Source organism: Pogona vitticeps, chromosome 1, assembly GCF_051106095.1.
Source record: "Pogona vitticeps strain Pit_001003342236 chromosome 1, PviZW2.1, whole genome shotgun sequence".
Taxonomy (NCBI): domain Eukaryota; kingdom Metazoa; phylum Chordata; class Lepidosauria; order Squamata; family Agamidae; genus Pogona; species Pogona vitticeps.
The window spans coordinates 113,834,374-113,850,376 of NC_135783.1; the positions used below are offsets into that span (position 1 = coordinate 113,834,374).

The 16,003-nt window shown below is 41.7% G+C and overlaps 1 protein-coding gene across 10 annotated transcripts in view; it reads right to left on the reverse strand.

Annotated features, from left to right (window-relative positions):
* The window catches only part of MYO6 (myosin VI), a 136,503-nt gene that overhangs the window by 88,720 nt on the left and 31,780 nt on the right, over positions 1 to 16,003 (reverse strand). For all 10 annotated transcript variants that reach the window (XM_020785828.3, XM_020785827.3, XM_020785826.3 and 7 more), the window contains exon 2: positions 12,125 to 12,257. In XM_020785828.3, coding sequence (XP_020641487.3) covers positions 12,125 to 12,241 — 117 coding nt within the window. In that variant the 5' untranslated portion in view covers positions 12,242 to 12,257. The remainder of the gene's footprint in view (positions 1 to 12,124; positions 12,258 to 16,003) is intronic.

Here is a 16,003-nt window from a genome sequence, read left to right on the forward strand (position 1 = left end):
GTCATTCGTAGAAGTTAACAACTCTGCTCTACAGATTGGGAAAAAGACAGAAAGCCTTTTGTGTTGGCACCTTGTGCTGGCTGACATCAGATCTTCTGCCACCACTGGATGTGCTGGCACAGTTGCCTTGCTGGCTGACGTTAGAGTGCACAAGAGCCAAAAAAAGGGTCGGAAGGGCGAGGAGCAAGAAAGGAGCTAAGTTACACCATACATCTGAACCCCTCTCAGCCAAGACTCACACGCATTATGTCTGCATATAGTTAGGCCAAGCTTGGGATAATTCCAAATAATTTACAGCATCCTGAGGCCAGGGTGAGTTTAGATTCAGTAGAGCCTCAGCTCAGCCAGCCTTCAGCCCTTTTGGCTAGTTCAGGCTGCACAGGAAGGATGCAATCAAACAGCTGGAGAAGTGCATGTGGATCACACCAGAAAGGGTCACTTTAACAGGAGCAATTTCCTTGAAAGGGATCCTTCTGTCTGCCAGGGAAGCGCTCCAGCACAGCCTCCAAAAGGAGAAATCCTACAGCTGGATCAAAAAAGTCCAGCTTGGGCAAGGACTGGTGTTGGGCTGGAGCGCATTTCCCCATGCGTTGTGTAATAACCAGAAAACAAACGGCACCAGGTCACTCCACAAGCAGCCCGACAATGTTATCTATTTCCCTGTGTGACCACACCCTAAGCCTAGAGGGAACTCCTAACTCCAAAACTTTTATTTCTTCACTAAGAAGTAAAGTGACACATTTGGGACAAATTGAAATATATGGAATATTTATTTTCACATCAAATTTAAACTTAATTTTGCTCCTTTAGTAACATAAAATGCTTCATTCATCGCTTAGTCAGCATCCAAATTGTACCACTTGGAATATTTATGAAGCCTCCATTTCATGCAAGCAAGATGGTGAACATAGTCTGTATGGCAGAGAGAGAAATGCAAACTCATGCAGCCAAAGCTCATGTATCTTGGCTCTCACCATCAGAGAAATAGGTAAAAATGAAAACAAAAACCATGAAGTTAGTAAGAAAGAAAACAAAGTGTACTATTTGGATAGAAATCGTCTTGCTTCTATCTTGTGAGTTGTCGCCTCGAAATCTGAACAGAGGTGACCAGGAGATGGCAAGCAGCAACCTACAATCTACATTCCTCTCATGCAGAAATGAATCTTCGATTTAAGCATTGTACAGATCTATAGTAGTAACAGTAATTACCATTCTCTAACTCTACACAAAGTTGGCTGGATAGGTCAGTGAGAGGTTGAGAGTTCAATTCCCCACTGTGCCTCCTGGTACTAGAGCCAGCCTGTTTGGTCTTGGGCAAGCTGCACAGTCTCAGGGTGTCCCCAAAAGAAGGGAATGGTAAACTGCTTCTGAATACTCTACCTGAAAAACCCTGAAAAGAATCACCATGAGTCAGAACTGACTTGCCAGCACATTCTTAATTTAATTCTGCAGATAGTTCTACGTACAGTACATACATATCTTCAAACTACACATGAAATTCCTGCCTTTTGGGGTGAATCAAACCTTGACATTAGAAGCATTTCACTCATTCAATATGAAAATATTGAAAGATTTATTTTCTATACAGTATTTCCCAACATTTCCTATTTCTCTATTGGAAAATTTGAAATTTTGTCCTGGGGTGGGAAATGGGTAGGTGAATGTCTAAATTTCCAGGGTGGGGGGAGGCATTTATATCCCTATTCTTAAGAAGCTGGAACAATTATGGCCAAATTTCCGAATAAATATGGCAAATAAAGCCGACAAAGAAGTGCAGCTCTGTCATGTTCCTCTTTTTAAAAACCAAATCTCAATCTGATCAAGATCTTTCTTAAAATTACTTCCTGTTGGTTCAACTGCAACAACAGGATCTTGCCCATTAGGGGTTGGGCTCAACTGACAATAGCCTTTCTCCATTCATAAGTCATGCAAATAACTCAGGATGGGGACAGAGAGGAGGTGATCATGGTTTGGCCTCATCTCCTGCTGGCTGGAGAAGAGAGGCAGAAATCTAGTGAGACTTTTGCTACTTTAGTCTATCTTCAGCCCCAGAGCAAAGTGAGAAGAAGGTCTGGCCTTGGACAGAAATCAGACAAGGAGGTGGTAGCAGGAGAAAGATCAGAGTGATTAAAAATCAATGTACAACTTTTAATAGTAGTAACTGCATGTCGACAAGTCAATTCTGACTTACGGCTATCCTTTTTCAGGGTTGCCCAAAGTCACACAGGCTGGCTCTTCCCCTAGGAGGCTCAGTGTGACATTGAACTCCCAACGCTTGACTCCTCAGCCAGATACCTAGACCACTGAGCTATCCAGCAAGCTACAATTATTAAACCAAACTATAAATCCATAGACTCTGAATCCAAAGCTTCATGTTTCATGTGCCCCTCCCCTTCTAATAAAGGGAAATATTCCCCATATGAATAATCACTGCATACCCCAAGCATTCAGAATGTCAAAAAGGCCAGTGGAGGTTTCTTGAGCATTCAGTTCTCCACAAATGAGCTGGAGCCACTGAAACACTGCCAACATACATTATGAGAATAAATCCAACCATATGCAGGCAATCAGATAGAACAGCCAAATGTCTGGGAATAAAATCCTTAGAGGATCAGTTTTATGCAGAAGAAAGCCGGGGAAGGGGCTGAGGGGCTGAGCAATTCAGCCAGTTCAGGTCCCTTCGTATAGATCTTACACACCCTTCTCAGGTTGGATAAGTATAGTCCAAATTCTTGTTTTAAATACACACAAATGCCAAACCCTCTTACTTACAGTATATTTGTATACCGGTTCCCTGTAAGCCCCACTTAGCAAGGTACAGCTTGAACAAAAAATGACTTGTATTCAGACTTTTTTACATCAGAGATTATAGGCTTTAAAAAATTAAGATGCATTTTTTAAAGGTGTAGGTCCATGTTCATTCATTTCTGTGCCACTTCCCATGCCTAACGGAATGGGGACTGGAGTCGTGGGACTCACTGTCAAGTCGGACTTAATTTGCACTGGTGTGTGGCTTTTCTTAATGCCTCAGACTCGACTCGCAACTTGGAAACTACACACCCCTCCCTTTTTTCTGAAGAAAAAAAATATTGTCTTTAATAAGGGCTCAGACTTGGGGCTTGGACACAAAGACTCGGACTCAGACCTAAAGATTTCCCAACCATCCCTGCTAACAATAATTCAAAGCAGTCAGAAGCAAAGAGCGTGCTTGTCATCCATTTTAAAAACTGATATGTATAAAGATATAGCCACCCTCAAGACATGTATCAGATTTGATGTAATATGCTCTGCCTCTGAGCAGAATAAAATCAATGTTAGCAAGGATCCTGTCCCATTCAAACTGAAGGCTGAAATCCCGTTGCTTGGCATAGTAAGTCACACTGGAGAAGGTTCACTGAATCGATGCAGCTTTGGTGAGTCATCTCCTCTATCAGTTCCACTGATTAAAATGAGCCTGTTCAGTTGCAACTTACTATGCTAAAGTGAATCACAACCAGAGTAGGCCCATTTGAATCAATGGAATTCACAAGGGAGTTGATTCGGACTCAGTGTGCCTACCCAATGCAACATAATATTGTATGCTAAACAATAAGATTTCAGCCAATATGTCAGAAGCATAACTTGGCACTATTTTCAGTGACTCCAGCAGTTACCACAAGATCACACAGATAAGGAATTTCCAGGTACAGTGGTGCCCCGCTTGATGACGATAATCAATTCCAGCAAAATCGCTGTAGAACGAAATCGTTGTCAAGCGAAAACAAACCATTGAAATGCATTGAAAACCGGTCAATGTGTTCCAATGGGGGAAATACCTGCTCGGGCAGCGAAAATCCTTCATGCAGCAGCCATTTTGCGGTCCCTGTCTTGCGAAGAATCCGTCCTGAACACAGCGGGGAGCCATTTTGTGACCCGCCAATCAGCTGTTTTGGATCGTCGTAAAGCGAAAAATCGGTTCCCGAAGCAGGGAACCGATTGTTGTAAAGTGAAAAAACCCTTTGAATCATTGTTTTGAGATCGCTATAGCGATCACAAAAACCTCATTGTACAGCAGATTCATTGTCAAGCGGGGTAACCGTCTAGCAGGGCACCACTGTAGTTGTTGTGGGGTTTTTTGGGGCTCTTTGGCCATGTTCTGAAGGCACAGAGCACAGAGTGCTGTCCTCTGAAGATGCTGGCCACAGAGACTGGCGAAACGTTAGGAAGAACAACCTTCAGAACACGGCCAAAGAGCCCGAAAAACCCACAACAACCATTAGATCCTAGACGTGAAAGCCTTCGCAAATACAATTTCCAGGTAAATTAAAACTTTATATTAATCTAATCTGGTTCTAGCCATACTTCTACCCTAAAGACATAGGTTCACAATTCTGGTGTACTCTCAGAATCAGCCCTGAGCCTAGGTGTCACCGTTTCTGTGGCAGTCACAGCTGGTGTACCAGCTGGGCCCATTCTTTCAAATGTGTGATCTAACCATGATGACACATGCTGCTTTAGTTTCATCTCACTGTGGTTACTATACGACTTTCTATATGAGGCTGCTTTCCAAAAACTTCAGATTCAAAGAGGCCAGAGTGTTACTGGGAACAGCTACAGAAAGCAGAAAACTCACCTATACAAACAGCTTCGCTTCCTAGTGGTCTGAGAATAGTTCAAAGTGGTGCCTATGACATATAAAGAGTGTTACTGCTTGGTTGCAAGCTATCTGAAGGACCACAGTCTCCGCAGCAGCAGCTTGCCTGGGCTCTCAGATCTTTGGTGGAAACTCTTCTCTCGATCCTGTAACCTTACGAATCATGTTTGCTGAAGATATAAGGCCTTAACACCAGCAGTCCCAGGACTCCAGAAATCCCCACCAGGACAATCCAGGTTGCCCTCACTTTCTCTGTTGTTCTTCCAATTACTGTATGGACAAAGATTTCTTTATTCAGGCAGGTTTTCAGCAACTTAGTGGCTACAGAAGAAGAGGCTGTATTTTTGAAGTTCTGTTTAAAATGCTTTATAACTCCATAGTGTTATTAGTATTTGGTAATACATCTCTGTGTATGTTTTTATCTGTACCTTCTTTTATCTTTAACTATATGTTTTATTTTTGCTGTGAGATGGCCTAGATCTCAGAATGGTCATATGTAATTTCAGTAAGTCATCCTTATGCCGACAGGAAAAAACACCAATCGCTAAACAGCCTGCGCCTTACGTATAATAAAGTTAATTTTCATATACAAAGAGGACATAAGAAGGGTCATGCTGGTTTAGAATCTAGTCTAGTGTTTGTTCCCGGAGTGGCTGAGCACAATGCCTCTAGGAAACAAACAAGCAGGATGTGAGTACCTTTCTGCTTGCTTGTGTTTTGCAGCAAGTGGTTTAAAACTAGAAGTAACAGACTACAGAAGTGAACTAGACAGGCCACTGAGTTAGCTATCTGGCTAACTCTAACTCTATGCAGCAAGCTTTTAATTTCCCACTGTGATTCCAAAGAAAGAAACCATGCATAGCCTTGAGCAAGTTGCACAGTTTTAGGGCACCCCCAGAAGGTGGGGGGGAATGGTAAACCACTTCTGAATACTCTCTATCAAGCAAACCCTGGAAAAGGTAAGCATAAATCAGAATTGACTTTATGGTCTATAATTATTGTTATTAATACATTACATAGCCATCATGTACAGCTGCAACATATTTAGATAATATAAACTACATGTATTATTAATGATATTTGGTTTTTTATAGTGCTTTCATGTGTTCATTTACATTATCTTGCAATAATCTTTTACATCTTAATTACAACAAGATGATAAGGCCAACTTTTACACGGTTCACATGCTATTTTATACAGATTTACTAGGACATTATGTTTAGGATGGCAGCCACAGCACTGTATTAGATTTTTTAAAAAACCAAAGGAAATGTATTGTTATTACACAATACAAATGTAGAAGAATTACACCTTTATTAGACCACTAAAAAAAAATCAAACAATTAATACTGTTCAAGCTTTTGGACTTGGGATGGGGAGAAGACCACACAGGGACATAGGATAAATTTTGGTTTATTCACCAGTAGAAGCCAATTGAAGTCCAATTACAACCAATTAAAAATGTTACCTGATGAGTGTGTAATCAGTGTTATTCTAAGTGATATTCCAGAAAGGTTGATGTAAAGAGGCTTCAGCAGTGCCTGGGGAGCAGCTTTTTGCAGTATCTCCAAAGATTTGGGTTTTTTAGCTACATCTTAGGTCTCATACCTACAGTACTTGCTTCATAGTAAGCCCCAATTGAACTGAATGGAATTTACTTCTGAGTTTACATGACTCTGCTGAGTAATCCTGAGTAAGATAAGGCTGCTAGCCATATAACACAATAATATAATTGTAATATGTAACATTGAAATATATAGTAGCCAGTCAGCTTTGAGTAATTACAAAAGATTTTTATTTTGACTTTGCAGCTTAGACATTCCCCTGAATCTGTCAGGATTTAGGAGATTCATTCTGTTGTTACTTCTTCTATCACATCATAAATTTAAGCACATGCACATTTGTACACACATAAACACTATAATGGAAGAGTGTCCAGAGATGCATAGAGGTGAGAGAAAGAATTGTATTAAAAGGGGGAGAAGTATTCCAAGAATGTTGAGATTTTAGAGAGTACCAAGTTATTCTCTAGCTTGTCCTTATTTTCTTGTACACCACCTTACAGTTGTAAAACACAGTCTCGTGATAACACCTCCATTAAGTCTCTGTGCTTCACTTTTCACAGAATGAGAAGCAGAATTAAACTTGGTATTGCATTATTCCTGAAAAAAAGCTACCGACTTCCTTCTCCCCTAAACCAAGTTTCCCCCCTCAGAGATACATTAAGATTCTCCAGCAGAAGGAAGCCTGCAGTTTCCCCTTTTGACATACAGCACCGGATGAACTTCCTCTGCTCCATCAGGCAGACAAATCTGCACATTCCTTTTAAGCTTTTGTATGTGTTTGTTCATATGTATAGGTAAATTTCTGTACACTTTATGGACTGTGAAGTAAAGCCCAAAATGAAAAAAAAAAAAATTAAAATGTGAACAACTAGATACGTGGTCCCATGGGCCTCTTTCTCTCTGTCATGGGGAATAGCTACTTCTTGCATATCATTATGGAAAAACTTCTCAAATGCAAATGAGATTATGCATTTTGACCTAAGAATGCAATGGTTTAGAAGTTTGAACAAGGTTTGATCCAAACAAAAATTAATCTGAAATCAGAACTTGGAAAAGTTACTTTTTTGTATTACAATTCCGAGAATGCCTTAAAGCAGGGGTCTCAAATTCAATTTACCTGGGGGCCACTGGAGGCAGAGTCTGGGTAAGGCTGGGCCACATCAGATTTTCCGCCAAGAGCAAGAGCCCAAGGAAGCCACCCAGGAGTTTCCTTAGCCCGGCTGGGGCTCCAAGGAGGAGGAGGAGGGGGCGCGCGAGAGCCCTCATCGCCAGCAACGACCCCCTCTGGCTCCTACTTCACTACTACCAACAGCAGCAGCAGCAGTACAAAGAAGCGGAGAAGGGAGGGAGCGCCGGCAACTGCCTAGTGGGGGGAGGAGGACACGACACAATTTTTTTAAAAAACCCTCACAGAATTGCTTTGCCAAAGGAAAAAAGCCCCCATTGGTACCCGCGAAATTAAACAGAACCGAGTGTGCCCCCACAGGTGCGCACGCATGCACGCAAGCAAGCACGCACGCGCGCACACACACATACACATGGAGGTCCGGCATCCTTCTTTTGAGGGCCCCCACTCAAAAAAAGGCACACACAGCATTGTGAGGCGAGCCCAGGCAGCCTCCAGAGCTGAGGAGGCTGAAGCAGGACGAAGAGGAGGAGGAGGAGAAGGAATCATTGCCAGGTGCTGAGGCGGCCGCTGGCCGGGCTGGTGCTGGGGGTGCTAAGACAGAAAGAGAGTCAGAGAACTGCTTCCCTGAAAGAGGCGGCGGCGAAGGCAGTTGCTATTGGTGGCTTAGAGGCAGGCCAGGAGCGAGCTCCATCCTCAGGCATTGCAGCGCGGGTGCTCGGGGAAAAGGGCCAGCAGTGTACCTCACTCGCTGGCTCTCCCCCAAGACAGCGCCTCTTACACCCTCCATCCAGAACTGCAGCTTGCCAGTCAGCAGACAGGCGGGGTGGCTGGCAGGCTGCAGTTCCGGATGGAGGGTGCAAGAGGCGCTGTCTTGGGAGAGAGCCGGCGAGTGAGGAGAGCCTCTTTTTTTTTTTTACTCTTGACAGCAGAGGACGCGTGGACGCTTCCAGGGGGCAGGCAAGGCGGGGGCCACAAACTATCATCCAGCAGGCCGCAAATGGCCCCCGGGCCGCATGTTTGAGATCCCTGCCTTAAAAATTCTGATTTTGGTCCAAAAATGTTATGTTTTTTTGCAGATTCAGCTCTAGCTGGCACCCGGCTGTGTAGTTCTCCCAGTTATATCACAAGCATTTTGTTTTGTATTGTGTCATCACAATTCTCCACATCAGGTTGCCCCCTACTCCCATCAGCAGCAACTAACATTGAAGAGTGAGTGGAGGGGGAGGGAAGCTGTAACATAACATCACAATGCTCACATTCTATTGTTATTTGAATACGTTTTCCATAATTTGCCAGAGCTAATAGCAATAGCAGTTAATTGGTGAGATGGTCAGATACTGTACACTCTAATTGTGCAATTGGGCATGTTATCAAGCATGCAAACAAGAAACACTGCGACACCTCATCAATTAGCTACACTTAGCCATGACAAGTTTTAGGCACCTTGCATGAAAGCCAGCATGCACTGGCATGTTCTCTAAAGCTTAGGATAACAAAAGCACGGGTGCTGTTTTCAACTGGCTATTGATACTGGGGCAGCCAGCCATAGGAGCACCATTGCCCAGAAACAGCTACTTTTACAAACGGCACTGTGTGTTTAGGTGGGGCTTTTAGATCATTTTTAATTCCAACTCCTAGAACTCTCCAACTCTCCAGATGCGGCCTAAAAACAGAAGGCAAGGGTACTCCCACTACCTATTAGGTTGTAAAGAACCCCTTCCAAATAAAGACTCCTCCCAGGAAATCCTGTATTTCCCAGAAAGCACCAGGGCATTTTCCTTGTTTTTGAATGTAGAACAGGCCAAAGGAGGCACCGAAGGAAGTAAGAAAACCTAGCCTGTTGACTTCTGTTCTTGGGCTGCATCTCCCAGAATTCTGCCTGGGAAATTCTTGAAGAATTCTGGAAGTTGGGGTCTAAAAAAAAACAACAACTGAAAAGCCCATCCCTACTATGTATACTATGAAGTCCTCTTAAATAAATTGTTCATCTTTTCCTGCACTTAACTGAGTTGTAATATCACACAATAAATGTCAGCTATGACAAGTATATAATCTTATCCGTTTTCTACAGCCTGCAGTTATAGTGCATCCGAAGAATCACTGAAAACTGATTAGACTTGTGAAACCATAGCTGAAAATTTTCTTAATTAGCCTCTTATAGGCATTGCTCAGAATTCACCATACTCTCAAGCATGCTTCTGTTACATTAATAGCATTCCAACAGGCTGGATTACACCTACAGTTGATCATCTCACAGAGATTATTCTCAATTTTCTACAGACGGTAACCGTAATTATCTTATGGAAGATTTATGATTGCTCATCAACAATTTACGTTCTTTTAGCTAACAAGCTTCATGCTATTGTGACTCTAATGCTTTTGAAACACAATACTATATAACATTATATCCAATTAAATTCATATAAAATATATATTGAGTATTTTAATACATTTACTTTTCAAATTATAGATAATGTATTTTATCTTTTTATAAAAATGGGCAACATGTGTCATTTTGGTAATGTAAATGAAATTCAAACTCTCATTTGAATTATGTGTAAGAGAAAAAACTATCAGAGCTTTAGTTTTTAAGTTCTGATTTGAAGACACACCATTGCTACTTTAAAGAAGAGGTAATCCAGGTTACACCAAGTATATGCTTCTGTAGGTGATAACATTCTGTCTCTCTCATTGTTTTCTTCTTCTGCTTGAGTGGGAGACAAGAAAGACTGACAAGGTGTAAAGGTTTGCTCTGGAAATTACCTGGCCAAAAAGTGTCTTTTAGCACCTAAACTTTATGCAACAGTATAAAGAAATGCAGGTACCGTATCTGCTGGCGTACAGTATAAGGTCATCTTGTATGCCAGCAAATACGGTAAGTGATTCATCTGAAATAAATGCAGATCCAGGTAATTGTGAAGAAGAGATTCAAGCAAGCAAACAAAACAGCCATTGTTACTTATCATAATATTGACATGGTACCATCCAGTAGCAATGTATGGAAGTGAGAGCTGGACCATAAAGAAGGCTAACCGCTGAAAAATTAATGCTTTTGAATTGTGGTGCTGGAGGAGACTCTTGAGGGTCTCCTGGACTGCAAGGAGAACAAACCTATCTGCTCTGCAGGAAATCAAACCTGAGTGCTCACTGGAAGGACAGATCCTGAAGCTGAGGCCATCTCATGAGAAGAGAAGACTCCCTGGAAAAGACCCTGATATTGGGAAAGTGTGAAGGCAAGAGGAGAAGGGGACGACAGAGGACAAGATGGTTGGACAGTGTCACTGAAGCTACCAACATGAATTTGACCCAACTCCGGGAAGCAGTGGAAGACAGGAGGGCCTGACGTGCTCTAGTCCATGAGGTCACGAAGAGTCGGACACGACTAGACGACTAAACAACAATATGCTCTAAGGGGTCAAAATTATGAACAGTGTACAGTGGTGCCTTGACTTACATACGGCCTGACCTGCGAACAATTTGACATACAGACAGCTCCGGCCACAAGATTCTGCTTTGACTTGCGGCCGAAGCTTTGATCTACGAACAGAAAAATGGCAGGGGAAAAGGGCGGGAAATTCAAATTTCTAACTGTAGGTGGCGAAAGATGCTGCTTCTTGGTAGCTGTTTCGCCCCAACAGTTAGGAAAAGGTGGCGGAGGAAGGCCAGGTAGGCTCCTGGAGGGCTACAGGGGTGGCAATTTCAGCCCCAGCGGGCCCACGCTGCGGTGGAGGGAGGCTGGAAAGGGTTCGGGTGGGCAAGGGTGGGTGGCAATTTTGGCCCCGTAGGGCCCGTGCTGCAGTGGAGGGAGGTTGGGAAGTGTCCGGGAGGGCAAGGGGTGGCTGTTTTGACCATCCCGGAACCTTCCCAGCCTTCCTGCACCCCCGCGCGGGCCCAGCAAGACCAAAACCACAGGGTCTGTCCACACTGCTTGCTTCTCGGCTGGCTCCAGGAAGCAGAGTCTGGCTGGGAAGCGAGCAGCGCGGACGGACCGTGTGCCGGGAGCAAGAGCCCAGCTGGGAGGCGAGGACCCATCCCGGCTGTAAAGTGGCGGCAGAGCCCGGGCCAGGCAGCGGCGGCTGGGGGCCAGGCAGTGGTGGAGGTAAGGTCCTTTTCCTTTTTAAAAAACTGTTCTGGGTTGGTTTTGGACAGTGGGTTTGGACTGGGGGGTGTTATTGTTGTTTTGTTTTTGGATTTGTGTTTTTTTCTTTTTTGCAGTCCCAGCGTGGGATTTGCTCTGTTTATTTTTTATTTTTTTTATTTTTTTTGGCATTTTTTCTGAAATGCTGGAACGGATTAATCCCGTTCCCATGCATTTCAATGGGAAATGGTGCTTTGACCTACGAACATTTTGACTTACGAACATCATTCCGCTACGGATTAAGTTTGTAAGTCAAGGCACCACTGTACTTCAGTACTGTTTCTATGTAACAGAAACTACAAGGTAATGCCAATGATTTCCATAACTGTGAGCAGTTTCAGTAGTAATTCACTGTTACCCACAGATCCCAAGAAAAATACAGCGATGAATTTGCCCATAAACTGTGCAGAAGACCTGACACAGCTCTCTGAACTATGGCTACAGACAGCATGGCATATGCACATCCAAGTATATGTTCTATTTTGTACTACAGGACAATCTAGACACATAAACACTTAACAAGAGTCTAATGCTTGGAAGCATTAAGACACTCTAAGCAGATAACTTTCTGAATTTCTTAAAAGGTATCACTGCACAGCTCTTCCCCTCCTGCAAAAGAAATTTCTTAAGATTATTAGCCACCTTTTGGAGAAACTTACCTTGCCTTTTTGATTTATAGGTTCAATAGTTAAGCTGTCAGGTCCAATGTCCACAATAGATCCCATTTGAAATCCATCTGTTGGGTGTGGAGCCCAAACAGGCTTCCCGTCCTCCATTTTGAGGAGCTATTTTCTACAAAGAGAGAAACAAAGTTTACTTTTTAAAATATATTCTCTATATATTTGGAGGGAAGAAATGTCACCAAGCAAAGACATTTCATCACATTAGCTAACCTACTAATGAGGAGAATTCTACAAAAGAATTATTTATTTTCCTGAATGAAATAATTTTGTGATGCCCTCCAGAGCAGAGCAGAATGACTTGGGAAAGCTGCATTATGGCATGAACTAGTGACTATCACAGAAGCGTTACACAGCACTGTGTAATGTACAGCGCTTAGTAGTCACCAATACTGTACTGATTGGTGCAGCTTACATAATTAATTTGTGTGTGTGAATATTTCAACAGGATACTGCTTTCTGAACCCAACATTCATAATACTGGGAAGTCCCATTCAGTCCAGTAGGACTTACTCTCTTTTTTAAACTCCAAATTCACTTTTCAGCATTTTTGTTTATTAAACTAATCAACTAGGGAGCAAAAAGTGAAGAGCATAACACTGTACATCACTTAGCCTGATTCTAGAAAAATTCTAAAACGTGCTTCATTACATCACATATAATATCCATTCTGCATCAAGATTATACAGCTTAACATTAATCTAATGTATTTGGAACAGTGTTTGACTATTCCTATCCACACTACTAAATTCAAATCTCCCTACAGTAAGCTTTCCATTGGTATTTAATAGACAAGTCTTCTCTTTATTTTATTTTGTCTTATGCAATGCTACAAATGTACCGTTTGAGACCTCAGTAAACATTCACGTCTACAACTCATAGCCCAGCCACCATGACTGGAACAAAAAAAAAGGAAAGGAAAGAGAAGCCAACTTCAATGCAGTTCCCATGCATCTGCTTTTTCATTTGATGTGTCCTAGATGTTATCTGTCTTGGATCCAAAACAAACTATATGTCACAATAGTCATGAGAACGGTCCAGACTGCCCAGAGGTTCCCCTTCACACATACTGTTATAATGTATAAAAACAGGAGAACATTTATGAGCTCTGGCCGCGACGTTTGATGTTTTAAAAACTTTCCTAAATAGTGCATTTATACTCCCTCTTTCTTCGGTCATAACATTCTAGAGGATTCATTTCTCATTCCACCAGTCAGATCTGTCAGTTCAAAATCTGACTACCATTAAGTTTCACGCTCTTCCATGAAAGCAACACATAACAAATAAAAGCCCCATTTCTCGAAGTACCCTACTAACAAGGTATGAGGTCAAACTGTGACGTAGATGAGCAGAGCTGCTATACCTGTTGAACATGGTGTCATTTTTTAAAGGGTTGCTTCTGGAACTTAAAAGGCACCTGCTTTCAAAAGACAGGTTTCTAAAGATAATGTTAAGCATGTGAAGCAACAATGGGTTTATAACATTTAAAGGGGGGGCTAGCTTTTGGTAATGACCGTGAGACACTGCAAAATGCTTGTACAGAACAATGAGGAAAGCATCTTATCAGGCTGCAGATGGAGGAGGGAGCGGCTCGAAGAGGTTGTTCAAAAGTTTTTACCACATTCCCAACTCTAGCAAAAAAAGAACTCCAGAGTGTAGGAAACTGCCCTTCATTCTCCCAGTGTTGGACTTCACTCTACGAATATATACATGAACCTACCCGGCGAGTACCACAAGCAAGGATTTATTTTTCCTCAGGTATCACCAGCATCCTCCCATGAGGGAAGCCCTTCATGTGACTACTGCAGTTCCAAACAACATGTGTGTTTTGGCCCCATCAAGTCACATTCAACTTATAGTGATCCTAACAGGTTTTCAAGGTAAGTGAGGTATTTAAAGAAAAGGCTTTACCACTTCCACAGCCCCAGTGAGCTTCCATGGCTGAGAGGGACTTGAACTCAGATCTCACAAGTGCTAGTTGAACACTATCCACACACCACATTGGGTGCTTCTTCAAACTGCTTCCCCAGACACACCTGTTTGTTCTTATTGTTCGACTATGTGCTTAGTCTCCCATCTCTCTAGTTAGCGGATTTGTCCTTAAACTAATTTAGTTGTCCTACAAGCACCTTTGACAAATTAAAGATTTATTTAAACATATCTATTCCACCCAATAGTAAAAGATCTCAGGACAAAGTAGAGACAATATGAGACCATAGAACAATTATTAAACTTTTTCAACAAAATAAAAGACTTACAGACTATAATCGGTACAATGTAACCTTTATTCCCTTATAGCACCTTTTTGTACTATCTTGTGCATTTTTCCTTCTGCTCTCTGTTTTTTTAAAATTCAATTTAAAAATAAAAGTTTCTGACATTGACGAATTCAAACCATTCTCCCAACAACTGGCACAGAGAAAGAAGCTGGAAATACAATTAGTTCTTTCTGCCTTAAAATAGACCTCTTCAGCAAATTGCCTTTCCAGTTCCCTTGATGGGTTTTACACCAGTTTTGCTTGCGGTTTCACATGAGCACTCCAGCACAGGACAAAATGCTAGGGTGCCTGCAGTAGCTGTGTACAAGTATGACCTTAAGTCTGAAGAGATTGGAATGAAATCCCACTTCTGACCTCATACACTTTCCTCCCAAAAGTCTATGAGGGAATGCATATAAATACTGTATGAACGATGGTCCATATTCCAGTAGAGGAATGAAGCATGTACTCAAGTTTGGCTTAACACTATAGGCAAATGTCTCACAGCAAATATGTCTGAAAATATATACAAATATCAGAGGATTTGAAAGAGATGCAGAATTTGAGTAACAGATACATGGCAAAAGCAGTACACAGAATCAGAAACGGGGCTCAGCAGAGAAGACGAGGCCTTTTACGCAACCTGTTTGGAAAACATTCAGTGCGGAGCTTGTGGTGTTTTCCATGGGGAAAGCTCAGAGAATTCACAAGCAGGACACTGGATTTAGTCCCAAAACTATTTGTCTTTTTAACTTTTGTTGAACTGTTTTAATTAGATATTTTTATAGCAATTGTTCTTACCAGGTGGATTTGATTTAAATGAAATCAATGTAAATCATGATTTAATTTTTTTTAAAAAATGATTCTTTTTATTATTAATATCAAAACATTGATTTTTAAAATTTTTACTGTGATTTAAATTGTGGTTTAACTCGATGTTTTTAAAAATAATCCTTGATTTTTATCCACCCTAGTTCCTACCTTGTTTAATATGCCAGTTATTTTACTGTGCTTTAAAAATTACTTTAAATTGGCCTGGTAATAGATTCACAGGGTGGGGCATAAATCTAGATAATGTAGATGAGCATAAATAAAGGAATAAACAAGAATCCACCCTCCCATTACAGCTTTAAATTTGACATCTGCCCTCTCCTGCATCTGATGCTTCTGAATAAATCCCCATAACCAATTCATACACCAGTAATGTACTTTATTGCCATGATCTACATTTATTTTCGGCAGCAGGTTCTCGTTAACACAATGACTCATACTCCTTAGAGAGAATTATGTCAGGTGCCTCAGTTTTCCTTTTGGTTTGTTGAGAGTAAGTTACAGCAATTTTCTTAGCAGATCTGCTTTTGCTGAAACCTCTGTCAGTTGGAAGGAGGAGCAAAGGACGTCTGATTTTCATGTTCACATTTAAAACAGTCGAGAATGGGAAGATAAAAAAAAAGAACCTGCACAGCTTGAAACTAGTTTTTCTTTTAAACCTAAATTAATCTTCTATGAATTATTTAAAAAGTTCTAGCAAAGGCAACTGCAGAGGATTGGACACCCTTGCTGATGAAACAGGAACTGGCATAGTTCATTTGATATCAGG